Raw genomic sequence first — 16,577 nt, 5'->3', positions numbered from 1 at the left:
TTCTCTTTCTGGAATATCCCCTTAACAAAGCCTTGAACACCATTTTCGCTAAGGAATAATTGTTTCAAATCACCACCCCACCTGTCCCGGAACTACCCCTTTCAAGGACCTCCAACATTTTTGGGTCATCCTGTATATTGCTCATAACTATTGTTATTGCATGAAACCTATTGATTATAGATTACCACTAAAAAGAGTTAAATAAAATAATTTTTGGACAAAAATATAACCGACTTCGAAAAAATATTAAAATTGCACTAAAAAGTATGAAATAATTTTTATTTCATTTATATTAAATTATATTCAATAATATATTAAATTTTTATTTCCTTTATATTAAATTATGTTAAATAATCTTTTCGTAGCCGGCGCAAAATTAAAAATTACTTACATTAAAAATTACCAAATTTGGTTTAAATTTCTGTTGGAGAGACAAATCTTATGCCCTTAAATTATTGCAATCGTCATATCTACTTTAGACATCGTATATACATATTAACACTTTCTCCATCGGCGCCTCCACCAAAAACTATTCCAAATCTACTCAGACAGTACTTTCACGTATACCTTTCTTGTCTGGCTGAGCGTTTCATAGGACAGTATCTCGGCTATACGGCCATACCTGCACCCACACGAAGGTGATGGGTTTGTAAAAGGACAAACAGGCGCCTAATAACTGATTATTAGTACCAGTGACCACTGGTAGGGTTTCTTATTCTAACGAACCCTCACACAGCCGGCCAGGAAAGAGAATGGAAAGATAAGCCCTCTCCATTATTACATTTCATCGAGGCAGCTACTCGGAAACCACGTAAAACTCTAGACTTGATCAATCAATCTAGGGAGTTTTGCTTTTGGGTCCTCTTTTTCTGGGGAAGTCTATTGGCATTAACAAGCCCAGGGGATCGACCTGGACTTTCACGTAGACAGTATACGTGTATACATTAAAAGCACTCAACATTGCCGCATTCACCAAAAACTAACTCAAGCAGGAAATAAACATTTTTAATTTTGCGCCGACTACGAAAAGATTATTTAACATAATTTAATATAACGGAAATAGAAATTTAATATATTATTGAATATCATTTAATATAAATGAAATAAAAATTATTTTATACTTGTTAGTGCAATTTTAATATTTTTTCGAAGTCGGTTATATTTTTGTCCAAAAATTATTTTATTGTATAACAAGATGTACACATTCTTACGAGTCTCTACGAATTTACATTTGGTGGAATTTGTTGAGGTTCAGCGAAGGAAGGAAATAAAACGTGCGCAGTTATTTATGTTTCGTAAATAATATAAAGAAAAATATATTCAGTTTGTGGTTAATTTAACACACTAAATGAACACTCGGTATCTGCGATTATTATGTACGATTTCCTTAGATTATTAAATAAAATTCTCGAACCACGTTTTGCAGTTTTACGCTTAGCACGTTCGTTAATTCCGACATTCTAACAGGGTCTGCCCCGGACACATTCGCACTCGCACACACTCTGTTGTTTTTCAGTATTGCCACCTTTACTAATAGAAGCAATACCAACCTCTGAAATTATTTCTCTAACAGAATTACCTCTTACATATATTGGATATGTAAGTTAAAATAAGAAAGTTCCAGTTGTTTGTAAAAGTAGAAATGGTCATCTTCAATTTATTTGTAGAAGTAGGAATGTCAAAGTTGAAATCATTCGTGATAGTTGGAATATTACATAAATTGAACAATAATTGGTAAAAAACTTGAAGTCTATCAAAAATTTTATTTTTCTATTGATAATCATTTCTAATGATAATGATGATGTTATATTTAGTTAATAAATCAATTGGTAAGTCATCGTGGATCAATACTTGCCCCGCAGTTCATAAATTGATGACCATTATATGACGTTTCATCACGGTATTTCATTAGGAAGTTGAACAGCAAATAAATGTTGTCTAGTGCAGTATAGAAACAAATCGGTCGTACTTATCTAAAGTTACATACGCTGGTTAATTATCCCATTTAATGTGACCACCCTAAATATCTCCATTGCCTTGAACAATACGGAAAATTGTTCTTTAGAGATGTACTTTGTGCTACACATGTACTTTACATAAACTGTTGCTGAGTTATTAATTGCCAAGGTTGCATGTCGTAGCTCTGTACACCTGGCAATTGACATTGGAATTTTTTAACGAAAATTGTTGTAATCGATTTTATATACTACATACAGTCAGCGTAAGAAGTATTCGTATAGGAATCATTGATCTTAAATTGGTTGTTGTACGAGTACTTCTTACACTGACTGTAAGTACCTGATAGTAACACCAATTTTTCCATTTGTACCCAGAAGGATTCCCTTATATGGCATCAAAAATAGGGATTCCCATTTATAGAAATCAAGTTGACCTTGAAAATGAGGTTCAATGGTCTAACCAACATCACCATTGGATTCTTTGTTGAAAGTTACCTAAGGTGTGACCTTTGTTTTTTTGTTTTATCATTAAACTCGCGAGATATCTAGGGGTTTCCATACTTTTTCCCCACCCTGTATAATCAAAAATAGCAAAAAAGATAAATTGAAATAGACAAAGAGGAAAATAAGCAGTCTTTGCAGCAGGAATTTTTAAGATTGAAAGTGTCATGCGTAATATATACATCAATCATGAAACTATAGTTATCTTCAGTGGTTATATTTATAAGTAGAGAAAAGGGAATCTGCAGTTTATAGGGAAAGGAGGTTTACTCTAGTTTCAAATTTTAAACACCATCCCCTTACCAATGACTTCCATGCATTTTATTACTTAAAACAAACAAAAAACTAGTGTCTGGACCACTTACATTTTTAACCAGGACTTATCGTTTTCCAGATGGATGACCAGTCGTATAAACACAAAGTCCACCGGAGCATATTCCTTTCAAAACGCTTTCTTTTATTTACAATGGGCCGACGACCCATTCATAGTGATGAGCCGGACACCAATCGAAGCTGGTTTAATCACATTAAGGAAAACGAGACGTAGAACTAAACTGCACCCACAGAAACAGCGCTCAAAGTACGTCTGCAAGCCGCAGGACATCGTCGAAGCTGGTAATCACTTTGTTTGGGAGTTCATACCTGGACACGGAACTCTAAACGTACCGTCGGAAGCTGCGATTTTACACCATTATCGGGTCTGCGAATTCGGCGGCGACGACTGTATAAAGACTCAATCGGTAGTCGATAGAACGGCCTACAAATACAAGGATAGATTATCAGACAGCGTTGGCAAAACTTGGGCGGACCTGAATACTGAATGTTTACTACCAACATTGGACCCAATACCGGCGATGACACCACGGATAAAAACAGGTCCTGTGTTGAAATCGGTCAGGTAGCAGAAAACCATCGTCGACATCTTGTGGGACATTGGTAATTTTACTGGTACGCCCAAAGTAGCGAGAACCTATTTCTATAACTATGGTGGCCCTTAACACACGTTGTCTGTTAACTACGAGCATCGCTCGTAGCTGACGATTTGTCATCAGACGCCATCTACAAGTAAATTATAAATAATGAACGTTTGAAGGGAGAATAAAAATAGTATGCGTTAGAGTACCAAATATTTATTCAAAAATAAAATAAGTAACGAGTTACCTCGTAGCTGGCGCCTGTGCAAAGAGTTGTGTCGTGAAGCATTTTGTTCAACAAAAGTAACAAAACTGTGACAGCCAACGTGTTAATTTCTCACAGTAGATCGTCGCTTTCTGCGAGAAATTCCACCAAGTCGGGATTAGAAGAGGGGGTATAGAGTCGGATTAAGGCATAGACTTTAGGGGCTACAGCCTAAGGACCTTCGCTAGCTCAAGGACTTACAGACGTTAAGTGAAAAGTTGTTTTATTTGTGATTGTTAAATCAAATATAGATATTTTAAATTATGTATTTTAATCCCTTGTGCTTCAAACGGTTTCCCTACACAACGTGTCATCATAATGAGGCCCGAAAAGCCATGACGCAGAATTTGCATGGTGTCGTAGAGAAACTTCAGAAGTGCAAAGGATTAACAAAGGATTTAATTGATACTAACTGAGACTTACGGTTGTAAACCGTGTCTTTTGGATAAAATACTCCGATGTTTCGTCAGTGTTGCAGCTAACTTTAGAAATAAATGACACACTGACATTATTGACGTGACACGGTTTACTGGTCATCTATGGAAGTTGTTCCGATTATTTAGATGAACTACCGAAAAATTGGGAGCAGTGTGTTCCAGATAGGGTTCAAAATATATCCTATGTCTCCAATGATATTTCGATTAATTTCGTTTTGTCAAAAAGTATTTGATGGCTCGTAATTATTTGGTGTTTTGCTACAGTTGATCGTATGTAGCCTAATCTGACGCATCTTTCGTGTTCTTTCGGACGTAAACATCGCATTTTCAGTTTCACCAATGTATACTTAACCGCATGAGCACGATATTTTCTATATACTTAATGATAATACTTGAGAGTTTTTCTCTCTTCATCCGTATTTCTGTTTCTTCCTATTGTTTTATCTACTTTAGACTTTCCTATACTTTGTTCTTGTTGAAACTATTTAAAAGTAAAGCGTTCTTAATGTAAGCTCTATTTCTTCATCGAGATTTTCATTCTTGCAAATATTGACTATCAATAAATCTATCGATTAAGAAGATGATTACTAAATTATTCTTGAAGGGAGAGGGGTAGGATTAAGAGGCTATCATCATTCGTGCGAAAGAAAAAATTATATCTTTTACGAATTTTTATTTCGCATAACAAATAATTGTAAAATGTCAGCGTGTTCATACCTAATAGTAACACAATTTTTGTTATTTATTTTTCATTGAGAATAGCAACGTGAGATTTATCCTCTTTTTCCATACAAATTTCATGTGACTATAAGAATGAAAAAAAATGATTAAAAATAAACAACAAAATTTTAGTATATTTTAGTAGTTTTACATGTTTACTGTTATATGTAAATACATTAAAATTCCATAATTATTTGTAGATGACTTTGATTTCATGTACATGTGCAAATTTCGTGCATGCTTATCTATGTTGTAGGTGAGAGATGTATGGTCGATGGTATGGTATTTTGCAAGTTTATATATTGAGACTATTATTGTGCCTACGATTGGTCAAAGTATGATATTGAGTTTATGAATTTTGAAAATCCATAAAGTTTAGGTACTTTATTTTGGTAGGACGAATTTGTGAATATTATCTAGTCGATCGGCTGTTTTAATTGTAGCTGCTGTATTCCTTTCAACAGTTTTTGTTGGGGTTTGCTGGAGATTTTTGATTCTAAGCTACTCACGTCAGAGTCTCTTATCCATAGGATATGGCTTACACTGGGAAGCCTCGATTAATATCAAGTACAAAAAACTGGGACGTAAGAGCCTCAAATATCCTAAAGGATTTAACTAATATACTGTATATACATATACATATTTGTAGCAAAGAAACTATGGCAAAGATAACAATGTACTGTATACATATATATGCTCACAGTACCTGTAGCCCAAGGGTCTACAAAATCTTAATCCGGCGCTCGAGGGAAGGGGGACATACCGTTTTTTCTACAATTTGCGGTCCACACCTGATAAATTTCGTTTTCGAAAATGGAGAACGGTGCCTGTCAACGAACCAATACGGAGTGCTGTCGTTGACGAAGGCGCGACGCTCATCGAAAAGCTGATGAATAATATTTTTCTACGTGAGAAGGACTCATGACCGGCCAGGAAAGTATCGAGTGAACTTTCCGGGTCGATCCTGCAACTCTTACGCTATGGTGCTTCTTTCACGATTTTATACGTGTATTTACTTATAAGTTTCTTTCTGTTAGAACGAAGCCGATCACCGTGAAACTGATTAAGATGTAGATGTTTACCAAGCAAGGCCTACACAATCGGTCTACATTGCCGGCTATAACGTGAGATTTGATAGTAACACTGTACCGATGGTACATTCTTTTGAACACACCTATAAAATCCGCACAACGTATAAATAAAACATACGCATATCCATAGGATCAATACCTAGTCGTAGTTTATGTATGTATAATATGTATTTAGAACATCTAGTATTTAATCTATAGCGAACGAGTAGAACGCGTATTGTTTTTAAAACGCCGTTTGCATCTAGCAATTTCTATCCGACAAATTGCGTTACGCTACGAACAACCTCTTAGTTTAGGAGAAATCTTGCGTTAACTTGAATTAATGTTAATTACGTTTTAACGATTTTAATCGTTATCGACCAGTCTCGCGAATATACTTTTCCATTATCTGGCGAAAGTAATTTCTGATAATGTTGTTACATAAAGATAGTCATATTATGGACGATGATTGTTAATTATGCTCACAAAGACGAAGAGGGATGAAGTATTATTATGTCAGCTAAGTAGTTGTTACAAATTCGAGCGTTATGACAATGAAGACGGCAACTGTTTCTATTTCTTTCATAAGGTCCACACTTTTTTACGCGCACATACATTTATGTATATATGTGTATACACAAATGTGTACGTATATTTACGTACACAGCATGTAGGATAGGTGATTACGTACACGTGATCGGTGCTGAGCCACAATCAACATGCCGCTTGGTCGTGTTGAAAAAGTTAATAAATATTATACGACGACAATATGTATTTTGATTCCCTTGAAAATATATTGCGTAATATAAGTCCGAAACACGTGTAAAATTGTACGAATATTTGAATTTTAAATTATTTGATGAAACTATATCGTATATACAGGGTGTTTTTCACTTACCTTGGCCACCTGCAATATCTCTATTACATCGGATAATACAAAACATATGTGGTATCGAGAAAAAGCAGAATGACTGTTGGTAAAAATGAAGAGTGTTTGAGACTGATTTAGGAATGTTTATGCTATGTTAGGGGTCTTCAAACTACGACCCACAGGCCAACACTGGCCCATGAGCATTACCAATCCGGTTCGCCATAGTTTATTTCGATTACATTGTAAAACTTACAATGTAAAGCAAATTATGCAAAACAATAATCAGATGTTCTTATTTAACGATCAATTAAGATACACAATAATTTACATACATAATGTAACTGAACATTTTAACTGTAATTCAGAAGTACATTGTATTGGCCTGAAAGGTTCAAACATCCTTGTGCTAGATTATCAGGTGCAAGAATTTAATAATTTCATGAATTGTCCTTGTACCGCAAGAAATAATCTTTAGTATTTATATGAGAGGTTCATTTAAATAATAACAGTTAAAAACCATATAGTTCAACAAGTTTATTGAAATGTTCAATGAAACTTTACTACACATATGTAATATAACCCCATAACTTTTCAACTCGACTATTATTTAGAGTACAAGCAGTTTATTTTGTTGTATGTCAATTGACCAGTATACTACTCTCCACCAACAAGAAAATGTTCACTTCAATAATAATGGCGAATTACTCTTTCATTGACAGCAACATCGTGAAATACGACATGCACGTTTTAAAAATCTTGAATCGAAATTGTATTTGTTATTAAGTGCTGTTTACATAATAACGTTAAAAATATATTGTTCCGTTATATCTGTATTGTTACATACCATTCCAAAATTCTCTATATTCATGTCGTACAATCCACCCGCAGTTAATGAACACGCTTTACTGCATCTCATTTGCATTATGTAAAGTACCCTTTGCATTCTTACTGGTGTTTGGTACCATTTGGACATGTATCTGTTAGAAAATTGGCAAAATGTAATGCTTGAATAAATTTTGTTTAGGTTGTTTAATCGCGTTAGGTTTAACATAAGTTTTTGCGTATTTAACTTTGTGAAATTTTAGTTCAGCGCAAGCAAAGGTATTACGTAAATACAATCATACCAGCCCAAACCACATGGCGTTCATCGTATCTTTTCGTTAAGTTTTCTACCTTTCGTTATAATAAATTTGAATAGAATGGCTAATGTTTTTCAACATTTATTTTTTAAAGTGTATAAAAAAGAGCATTCTACGTTAACTATTGTGTGAATAAAATTTACAGTAAACGATAGTATTTACTCATAAGCTGAAACAACTTTTGCAAAACCAAAGACTTACTTTTATTTTTGTTTAGTAATATTTTCATCCTGAGTTCCTAATCTTCTTAGACCAACTTTTAACGACTTCAAAGGGAACTAACAACCACTGTTAAGTATTTGATCTTACTACAAGATTAATGAAATTCATAAAGTATTTGTGAGTTTATTTATTATTCAATCTGATCCATTATGGTTCTACATTACATAACTCGAATTACTTTATTGACGAAAAGATTGAATCGTGTCACAACAATGATGATTGGAAAAATAAGATTTCTATCTTGAACAATATGTACAAATTTTATGTATTTACGACGTACCAGAATATGAAATACACGTACTGCATATTTCCAAAATATTTACACCTATGCAAAATGAAATACCCAGATAGCACAGGGACGTCTTAGGTACTGAAGCAAGCAAAGGTAGCCATCTTAGATCCATAAGACGTCCGGTACTGAACGTTCGGGACGTCCAGATAACGTCCAAACGTTTCCTGAACGTCCTGTGAACGTCCCTGGGACGTTCGGTGTGGACATTCCCAAAACGTTTTCCGAACGATCGAAATGAACGTTAAAATGAAATTTATGTTTAGAACATGAGTGTATTGAATATTTCGACAATGTTGAATAAATTTTGAAAATTGAGATTTAAAAAAAAATTAAATTTTAATTTTATATATTTTCTTTTATTTCTTGGTAGATTTTAGTTAACTGTATTTATTTCTTGTAACTGGATTCCATAAAAACGACGAGCTGATCTTTCAATTTTTTTTATTTACCTTCGGCGGGATTCGAAACCCATGATTTTCGAACTACAACCGCAACCTGCTTCCTCACTTACCCATAAACACCTTTGCTAACCCGACTCATATTTTAGGCTTATACACGTATAGTGACTCGCATTAATATTCGGACACTTTTTAAAACACAATTCCTTCTTTTGAAATTGGTCTAAATGACTTGAACTTTTTTTTGAAAAGTTAGAAGAATTAATTTACTAGGTAATTCTGAATAGTTCCAAATATTGCATACATATCACATCTCATATGTACAAAAAATATTGTATTCCTAATATTGAATAAACATTTTGTTTTACATGTTCAAACATATATTCTGTTGCGAATATTAGATAAATATGTGTTTTATCTACGGAAAAACATATTCTGTTGCGAATATTAAATAATGACTGTATACCCAGATAGCACAGGAACAGGAACGTCTTATGTACGCCCATGGAACGTCCGGTGCTGGACATTCCCAGAACGTTTTCTGTACGTCCATGGGACGTCCGGTGCTATCTGAGATAATAATATTAATTAATATTAATTTACAATTGTAAATAGTGTATTTTATATTCGGAAAAAAATATTCAGTTCTACATATTGAATAAATATTATATTATAAAGAATATTAATAAATAATATTTATTTTGTTTAAAAAAAAAAGTATTTTTCCCTAAATTTAGAAAGTTCAAAGCGGACGTACAAAATTTATGTCCCATGTGAACTGGACATAAAATGGACGTCCATGGGACGTCCGGTGCTATCTGGGTATTAATAGTAATATATTAATTAATAAAATACACTTTACATATATGTTGCATATATAACGAATAAATACTACAAACTATTTGATTTTTATGAAATAAGTATCGCATAAATACCAATTAAGAAAGAGACGTCGTATGATATGTAGGCTATTCCATAGATAATTAATATTTTCCTTGTATCTATACTATTGGAAACGACGGTCACAACTCTCGTACCACGAGTCCGTTTATTGTAAATCATAATACTATAACAACAACGACGACGACGACGATGACAACGACGGCGACAACATGGACAACAACAAAGACGACGACGACGATGACGACGACGACAACAACAACAACAACAACAACAGTAGCAACAGCGTAATACAACTTATAAATAGTTCTCAGACAATTCAAATGTCTTTTCAGTCTGGCTGCCACTTGATATGTAACAATTACACCTGCAACTGTTCCAACTCCTGTTACCACTCAACAATGACCATAGGGTGTCTTCGCACTTCCACGACAATATTTTCTTAAATAAAATTTGTTTAAACAAAAGTACGCAAAAACTCACGAATTGGCCCGATACATTCTTTTTCTTGTACTTTGTGGACGATACAAACGTACATGTTGGTGGCTAACTCTAAACTGTGATCCACGAGTACTTGACCAGGTAGACTGAGGACGAATAAATGAAAGTTCATAGCAGTGAAGAACATACAGTGTCTGATGGCTTGGTCGAGTTCGTCCAAGTGCACAATGACCTGGTAACAAAATATCGACGTGATTAACAATATTTAAAAACATCAATGTCATTGCGGACAATTATTCTTACTTGGTAAGCTGTGATACTAATGCCGACCATGTTAAATCCTAATTGAATCAAATAATTATTTCGGTTCAGGCTGTCCAGGAATTTGAAAAACCTCAAAACAGAATAAAATAACGAATCTAGTTGAATTCAATAAAGCGTTCAATGATAGATTCTAGTTCAGTACTATTTAATTGCTACAAACCTGATGGCTTTATTGTGAGCTATGACACACTGCCTAAAGTCTTGATATCCTTTGCTTTCTGCAGCACGTTCACTTTCTGATATAGGATTATTTTCTGTTGCTTTCTGAACCTTATATCTGTATTTATCAGAATTACTCGAATAAACAAACGTTGCTTTTATTGCTACAAAAGTGATAGCTATAAATGTTGATGAACATAATGCTGAACATTTCAAATGAAATGAAAAGAAGTTGAACAGTTGCGATATACATATTTAAAACTGCTTTATATTTTATTTGTTCTATCTGTTTTCCGAGACCTTATATATGGATCAGAAGCTATAGCTATAGCTTTATAAAGTGGTGGAAACCACCCATGGAGACGACAAGGAGGGAAATATGTTTAGAACTACGCTTTTTTTGTGATTTGTATGCATTTCTTTTAGCAAGAAAGGATTGTATAAATATATAATTTAATGAAACTTTGAGAAAATTTTAAACACATATTCAAATAAATATTGTAATTTTTTTGAAGTAATTCTTCGGAAAACATGAAAGATATCAGTTGCCATCCATCGGGGGTCACCATCAAACGTAGGTGTTTTGGATACATTCTGGAGGCAACCATAAGAGATTTAACTTTAAAGACATGTCTTTCTTCTATAAGAACTTACATTTGGAGTAATATGATTGTTTAAAGTATCTTTTTATTTAAAAAAATATTATATAATAATGGCAAAAATTTAAAACACCTTTAAAAATGCAATATTCAATTTTTTTGATGGAAATTTAGGTTCATATAGAAGAAAGACATGTCTTTAAAGTAAACTTAAATTATTATTGATTTCAGGTGAAAACTATGGTCTTCAGAATGTACGCAAAACAGCTACGTTTGATGGTGACCTCCAATGGTTGGCAACTGATATCTTTCATATTTTTCGAGGAAATACTTACAAAAAATTACAATATTTACTTCAATATATGGGGCATTCCACTACAAATTGGACGGTTTAAACGAATTTTTATTTTTGATTTCCTTAATCCTTTGGTATTTTTGAGTACCCCTCAAAAAAGGCTTCCTGGTAAATTTTGAGATTTTTTTTATCACTGGTTCAAAAAATATCGAATTTTCAAAAAACCCGCTCTTTTTTGGTTTCAGGCTCATAACTTTCTTAATAATATATTTTTTACGTGTTAACGTACGTAACATGTGTATGATGAATATGTGGTAAATGTAGGGTGCAGGGTATAATTTTGCAGAAAAAATCCAAATACATAGAATGTCGAATGTTATATGGGTATAAACAAATGGCGAAAATTTTTTTTTATTATTAGGGTCGTCTGTACTGTTCGGAGTTACCTGCTGAAGTTATTATTTGATTCGTCTTAAACAAGTGGTAGAGAACAATTTTTCTGTTATATAAACTTTTTCTATCTGAACAATTTCAAGGTAATTTTTTGAAAAATATTGCATTTTGGTCTCCTTTGCTCTTCCATTTCTAGTTAAATTACGGAATGCGGAGTGCATCACTACAATCAATCGTGATCGTTACTACGCAGCTATATCGTGCATCGTTCCATATGTTGTGTTTATAATTACCTACATACGGCGAATAATCCAGAAGCATGATGAACAATGACCATGTATACAGAATCTGCGGCGACTATAGTTAATATAGCTATAATTGCACTGAACGCCGTATGGATATATATGGTATAAAAATACTCGTCACCGTTTACGAAATAATAAAGGTTTAATACTTGCTCTCGACGTCGAGTCTCATTGAGCGGTATTATGATATCCATTACAGGATGAATCAACGGAAGCGATATAAATATTAGCAAACACGATAATAAGACAACTGAAAAGTATAAAGGAAACTAACTTCATGTTAGAAGTATTCAAAATTTAACAAATTAACAGAAACGTGGAACCTTCTTTTAGAATTGATATCACCTGCAAAAATAAATCAGAAAGTGTCTTAGCATTTTACAATCTAAGGCATCATTATGTAAATTTAAGTAGGTAAAGCTTGCAGGTGTGATATTTGGCACGTACTCAACTGACTCAAAACAACGCATACCAGAATTATCAACTCTGAACTTTAATTGCTGCCTATACTTTCGTGGCGAAGTTGCATGTTGCAAAATTGTATCGGACTTTTAAATTTTCATCAGCACGAGAAATTGATCCTGAACGAAGGTTACACATTTCTATAAACAAACCTTGTACATTTTAAGTTTTTCTACGAGACATATTCCTACAAGTAGTAATCCTTTTAAGGCGTGGTAGTTACCTCTTGTAGTTATTCTTATGTATATTCGTAGTTTGTAGAAATTTCAAAAAAATGCTTTACATAAACTCTTTAAATATTTTTGTTAACAGATAAGAAAACAAGAGAAATGGAAATATTGTTATGTATTTTTAGCAATCAATCATTCGGACACAAAGCTTCAAATGTAAGTTCGTTATTATTTTGTTTTGTGTTTCTTCGATGATACATACAAGTATACAGGGTGTCCCAAAAATGTTGTAACACCTTGAATGGGGTTGTTTGGGAGGTGATTTGAAACAATTTTTTCCTTAGCGAAATATTGTCCAAGGCTCCGTTAAGGAGATATTAACAGAAAACCCCGACCAATCAGAGCGCGCGTATACCGTTGAAGCGCCCGCAGTAGGCGTAAACTGCGCACTAGGCGGCTTCGCTCATACGCTACCGTGGCCGCTCCAACGGCATACGCGCGCTGTGATTGGTCAGTGTTTTTCGTTAATATCTCCTCAACGAAGACTCGGAAAACATTTTCGCTAAAGAAAAAGTTGTTTCAAATCAACTCTAGAATAACCCCTTTCAAGGTGTTACAACATTTTTGGGACACCCTGTACAGTTACTCCCTATACAGTTTACCACTTGTAGATAAACAACACCCTATTCAGTGTGAGTTACCTAAATTGCTACAAGTTATTTTTTCGGAAACTATTGGTTGACAAATTTCTTTTTTGTCCGATATTGAACAATGTAGCTGCCAGTAAATAAGGATATTCGTAGGGACAGCGAGAGAGAGAGAGAGAGAGAGAGAGAGAGAGAGAGAGAGAGAGAGAGCATTCAGCAGTTCCAATACATCACATGGAAGGACCTATCGTCCCATACAATACTAAACAAAAATTTGTCGACATCACTGATAGTGATGAATAACATAAGGGGTTATGCTAGTTTAGCAGCCGAAAAATGAGGCGATCTCTACAATTTTTATTATAAATAAGTATGCTACTGATTGTTGAGAAAACAACTTGTAACAGTTTAGGCAGATTGCGCTGTTTACAAAAATCGAACAAATATTAAGTTTCTATGAGGTACCTACTTCTATACAATTGAGCAATTTTACTTCCTTTCTGGGTGAGTACATCTAGAAAATGGCCTTCATCATGGAGCTGTAACAGTTCCCACTCTTCTTTGACGGAGACATATATGCTTTTGAACTATAATATTATGTATTTTAATGATTTTATACATTATAACGCTCCTTTTTCAGCAGGAATGGTATTACATACATTTTCTCTGTTCATTTGAAGGCTTGATAACTTAACAATAGCGTTAGCAAGTGTTACTAAATGTGGTAGACATTCGATACTTCCATCCCAATCCTTGTTGTTTAATGCTAGGTTCAAGTAGAATAACTACCAAATCGCGTGTTGCGATTGTGTAACAATATCATCTGATTATTCATTTTGATATGTAGGATTTGTCAGTTTTTAGTGTTCTTATATTTGTATACTCGTTTAATACGTTAAGCTCCACACTGATAACGTGTTAACGTTAGCAGTATTAACAGCTTTATATTCGATTAATAGCATACATTAATGAATCGGTGTGTTCCGCTTACCGAAGGTAAAATCAGGCTAATGGTAGAGCCCACCACAAAAGTTACAGCAATTTTATTACTTTTATTTGTTTGGGTTGGAGACTGCCCCAAAAATATCATGTAGTTCTTAAGCGTTTTGTAGTAAGAAATCTCAAATATATTGGATCCTCGTTGTTCGTCTTTCTGAAGCACTAAATCATCTGAGCTTTAATTATGGAACATGTAAGCTATGTTAAAGACTCTGTCGCATCAGTGAAATGTGTGGTATAACAAAAGTAATGGTAGCATGTTAGTGCAGTCGTCTACATCGTCTACATCAAAGATGGGAATTACGACCATTTCAGGGCTCTCTCTAATTGTAAACTAGAATGGTCGTGTTGATTAGCCTTGGCCTCGGATATTTTCACGGAAAATGGAACATTAAATGGAGCACAATTTCAGATTTTGAGGAAATTTGAGTACGTTGCAGTCTTTAATAGTACGTGTACTTAAACATAATCCTCATTGAAAATGAGAAAATGTTTAATAATAATAAACGTATTTCAAAGGTTTTCCAAAATTTCACAAAATTATGGATTTTATAGTGTTTGGAAATCAGTATTACATTTATTTCGAAAAATTATAGCGGCTGAATTAAAATACAGAGTGTCCCAAAAATGTTGTAAAACCTTGAAAGGGGTGGTTCAGGAGGTGATTTAAAATAACTTTTTCCTTAGTGAAAATGTTGTCCGAGTCTTCGTTGAGGAGATATTAACGGAAAACACTGACCAATCAGAGCGCGAGTATGCCGTTGGAGCCGCCGCAGTAGTGTATGAGCGAAGCCGCCTAGCGCGCAGTCCACCCCTTTCAAGGAGTTACAACATTTTTAGGACACCCTGTATAGACGAAAATAGGCCTTTGAAAGCTTATACAGAAGATAATGAAGTACCAACTAAAAATTGTTTCGGTTAAAAGAAAACTGTTTTTACCATATTTTTTTACAATTTTTTTTAAATAAATGGATAATTTTTATAGCAGCCTTAGTTTTAAAAATCTAAAGAAAATGGAGAAGATAGTCCCATTTATCCCCTTTAAGGAGAAACTTTGAAAAATATATGTCATTTTAAAATTGGTCGAATAGAAACTTTTTTAAGATTATCTGTAGAAGAGTAAAGAGTTGACATTTATGTTAACGTTATATGTTATGTCTCTCTTTGCTACGTATAGTAGGCCAGTGGCACAAGATTTTACACAAAAGCAGAATAAAAACCAAAGTGTGAAAATTAAATACTGAGTAATATCATTATCTCCTAAATTATTTCGTACATTATGTTGCAAGATGTTAAACAAATCTATGAAATTGTAGACACTTAGTATTTGCAAGGAAACAAGCTGCTTTTACCGACATTTTTTTGCAAGAACTGCAATTCTTTATATCATGACAGTCATGGGCAACAATTTTTTGTATCGATCTCTCGCAATTGCACTATAACTTGCTAGTAAAACGATATTTTTAGTTGAAACAAATTCAGCCTACTTTTATCGTGTTAATTAATAGACACACAAAGTTTTGAAACAATCAGTAGCATACTTATTTATAATAAAAATTGTAGAGATCGCCTCATTTTTCGGCTGCTAAACTAGCATAACCCCTTATGTTATTCGATACGTCAAATTACCACTCTACATGTCATATTTTTTTCAATAATATGATACGTTCAATGGGACTTTTTTAAACAATATTTTAAAGGTTCAAAGTATCTCTCTATATACCTAAAGAGAAAGTTTGATTATATTCGCCACAAAGGTGACATAATAACCCCTTAATGCGTCCAGCTATGTGAGAAATGTAAAGGGAGGCAATAACAAGGTTCTCAACTCACGGTAGTGCATATGTCAAGCCAATCGCAGTATTGATTTCTTTACAAATTCTACTTCAAATGATGAAACATATCATTTGTGAAATGTCACATCACTTTCACGTACAAAGAATAGGAAATGTATTGTAAAGTCATAAATTAGTCAAGGCGTAAAAGAAGGTTGTTTTTGTGGATACAAAACGAATAAGCAGAGTAAAAATGAGTAAATACATATCTAGAAGTATCGTGTTTTGTATTTTACTGTAACTAACTACTGCGTCCGGAAA

The 16,577-nt window shown here is 33.8% G+C and overlaps 2 protein-coding genes across 2 annotated transcripts in view; one reads left to right on the top strand and one right to left on the bottom strand.

Annotated features, from left to right (window-relative positions):
• Positions 1 to 6,525, top strand: part of LOC128882829 (uncharacterized) — a 23,715-nt gene extending 17,190 nt beyond the window's left edge. Inside the window, exon 7 of the mRNA XM_054134597.1 lies at positions 2,854 to 6,525. Coding sequence (XP_053990572.1) covers positions 2,854 to 3,361 — 508 coding nt within the window. The 3' untranslated portion in view covers positions 3,362 to 6,525. The remainder of the gene's footprint in view (positions 1 to 2,853) is intronic.
• Positions 4,848 to 16,577, bottom strand: LOC128882819 (uncharacterized). Its single transcript, XM_054134588.1, has 9 exons — positions 14,474 to 16,577; positions 14,142 to 14,267; positions 13,952 to 14,069; positions 12,192 to 12,453; positions 10,613 to 10,729; positions 10,432 to 10,522; positions 10,224 to 10,360; positions 7,581 to 7,713; positions 4,848 to 7,491 (listed from the first exon to the last, which is right to left on the bottom strand). The coding sequence occupies exons 1-9, from the start codon at positions 14,570 to 14,572 to the stop codon at positions 7,438 to 7,440; spliced, it is 1,137 nt and encodes a 378-aa protein (XP_053990563.1). The 5' UTR covers positions 14,573 to 16,577; the 3' UTR covers positions 4,848 to 7,437.

The sequence above is a fragment of the Hylaeus volcanicus genome, unplaced genomic scaffold (genome assembly GCF_026283585.1).
Source record: "Hylaeus volcanicus isolate JK05 unplaced genomic scaffold, UHH_iyHylVolc1.0_haploid 12192, whole genome shotgun sequence".
NCBI lineage: Eukaryota > Metazoa > Arthropoda > Insecta > Hymenoptera > Colletidae > Hylaeus > Hylaeus volcanicus.
The sequence above is the reverse complement of the archived record's forward strand: the minus strand, read 5'-3'. Positions and strand labels throughout refer to the sequence as shown.

Excerpts from the sequence above, each read along its gene's own strand:
- LOC128882819 (XM_054134588.1), bottom strand. The coding sequence starts at position 14,572 with ATGATATTTTTGGGGCAGTCTCCAACCCAAACAAATAAAAGTAATAAA. Across the intron at positions 14,268-14,473 it reads TTAGCCTGATTTTACCTTCG|TTATTCTACTTGAACCTAGC; the intron begins GTAAGCGGAACA and ends GCGATTTGGTAG. Across the intron at positions 10,523-10,612 it reads GCTCACAATAAAGCCATCAG|GTTTTTCAAATTCCTGGACA; the intron begins GTTTGTAGCAAT and ends TTCTGTTTTGAG.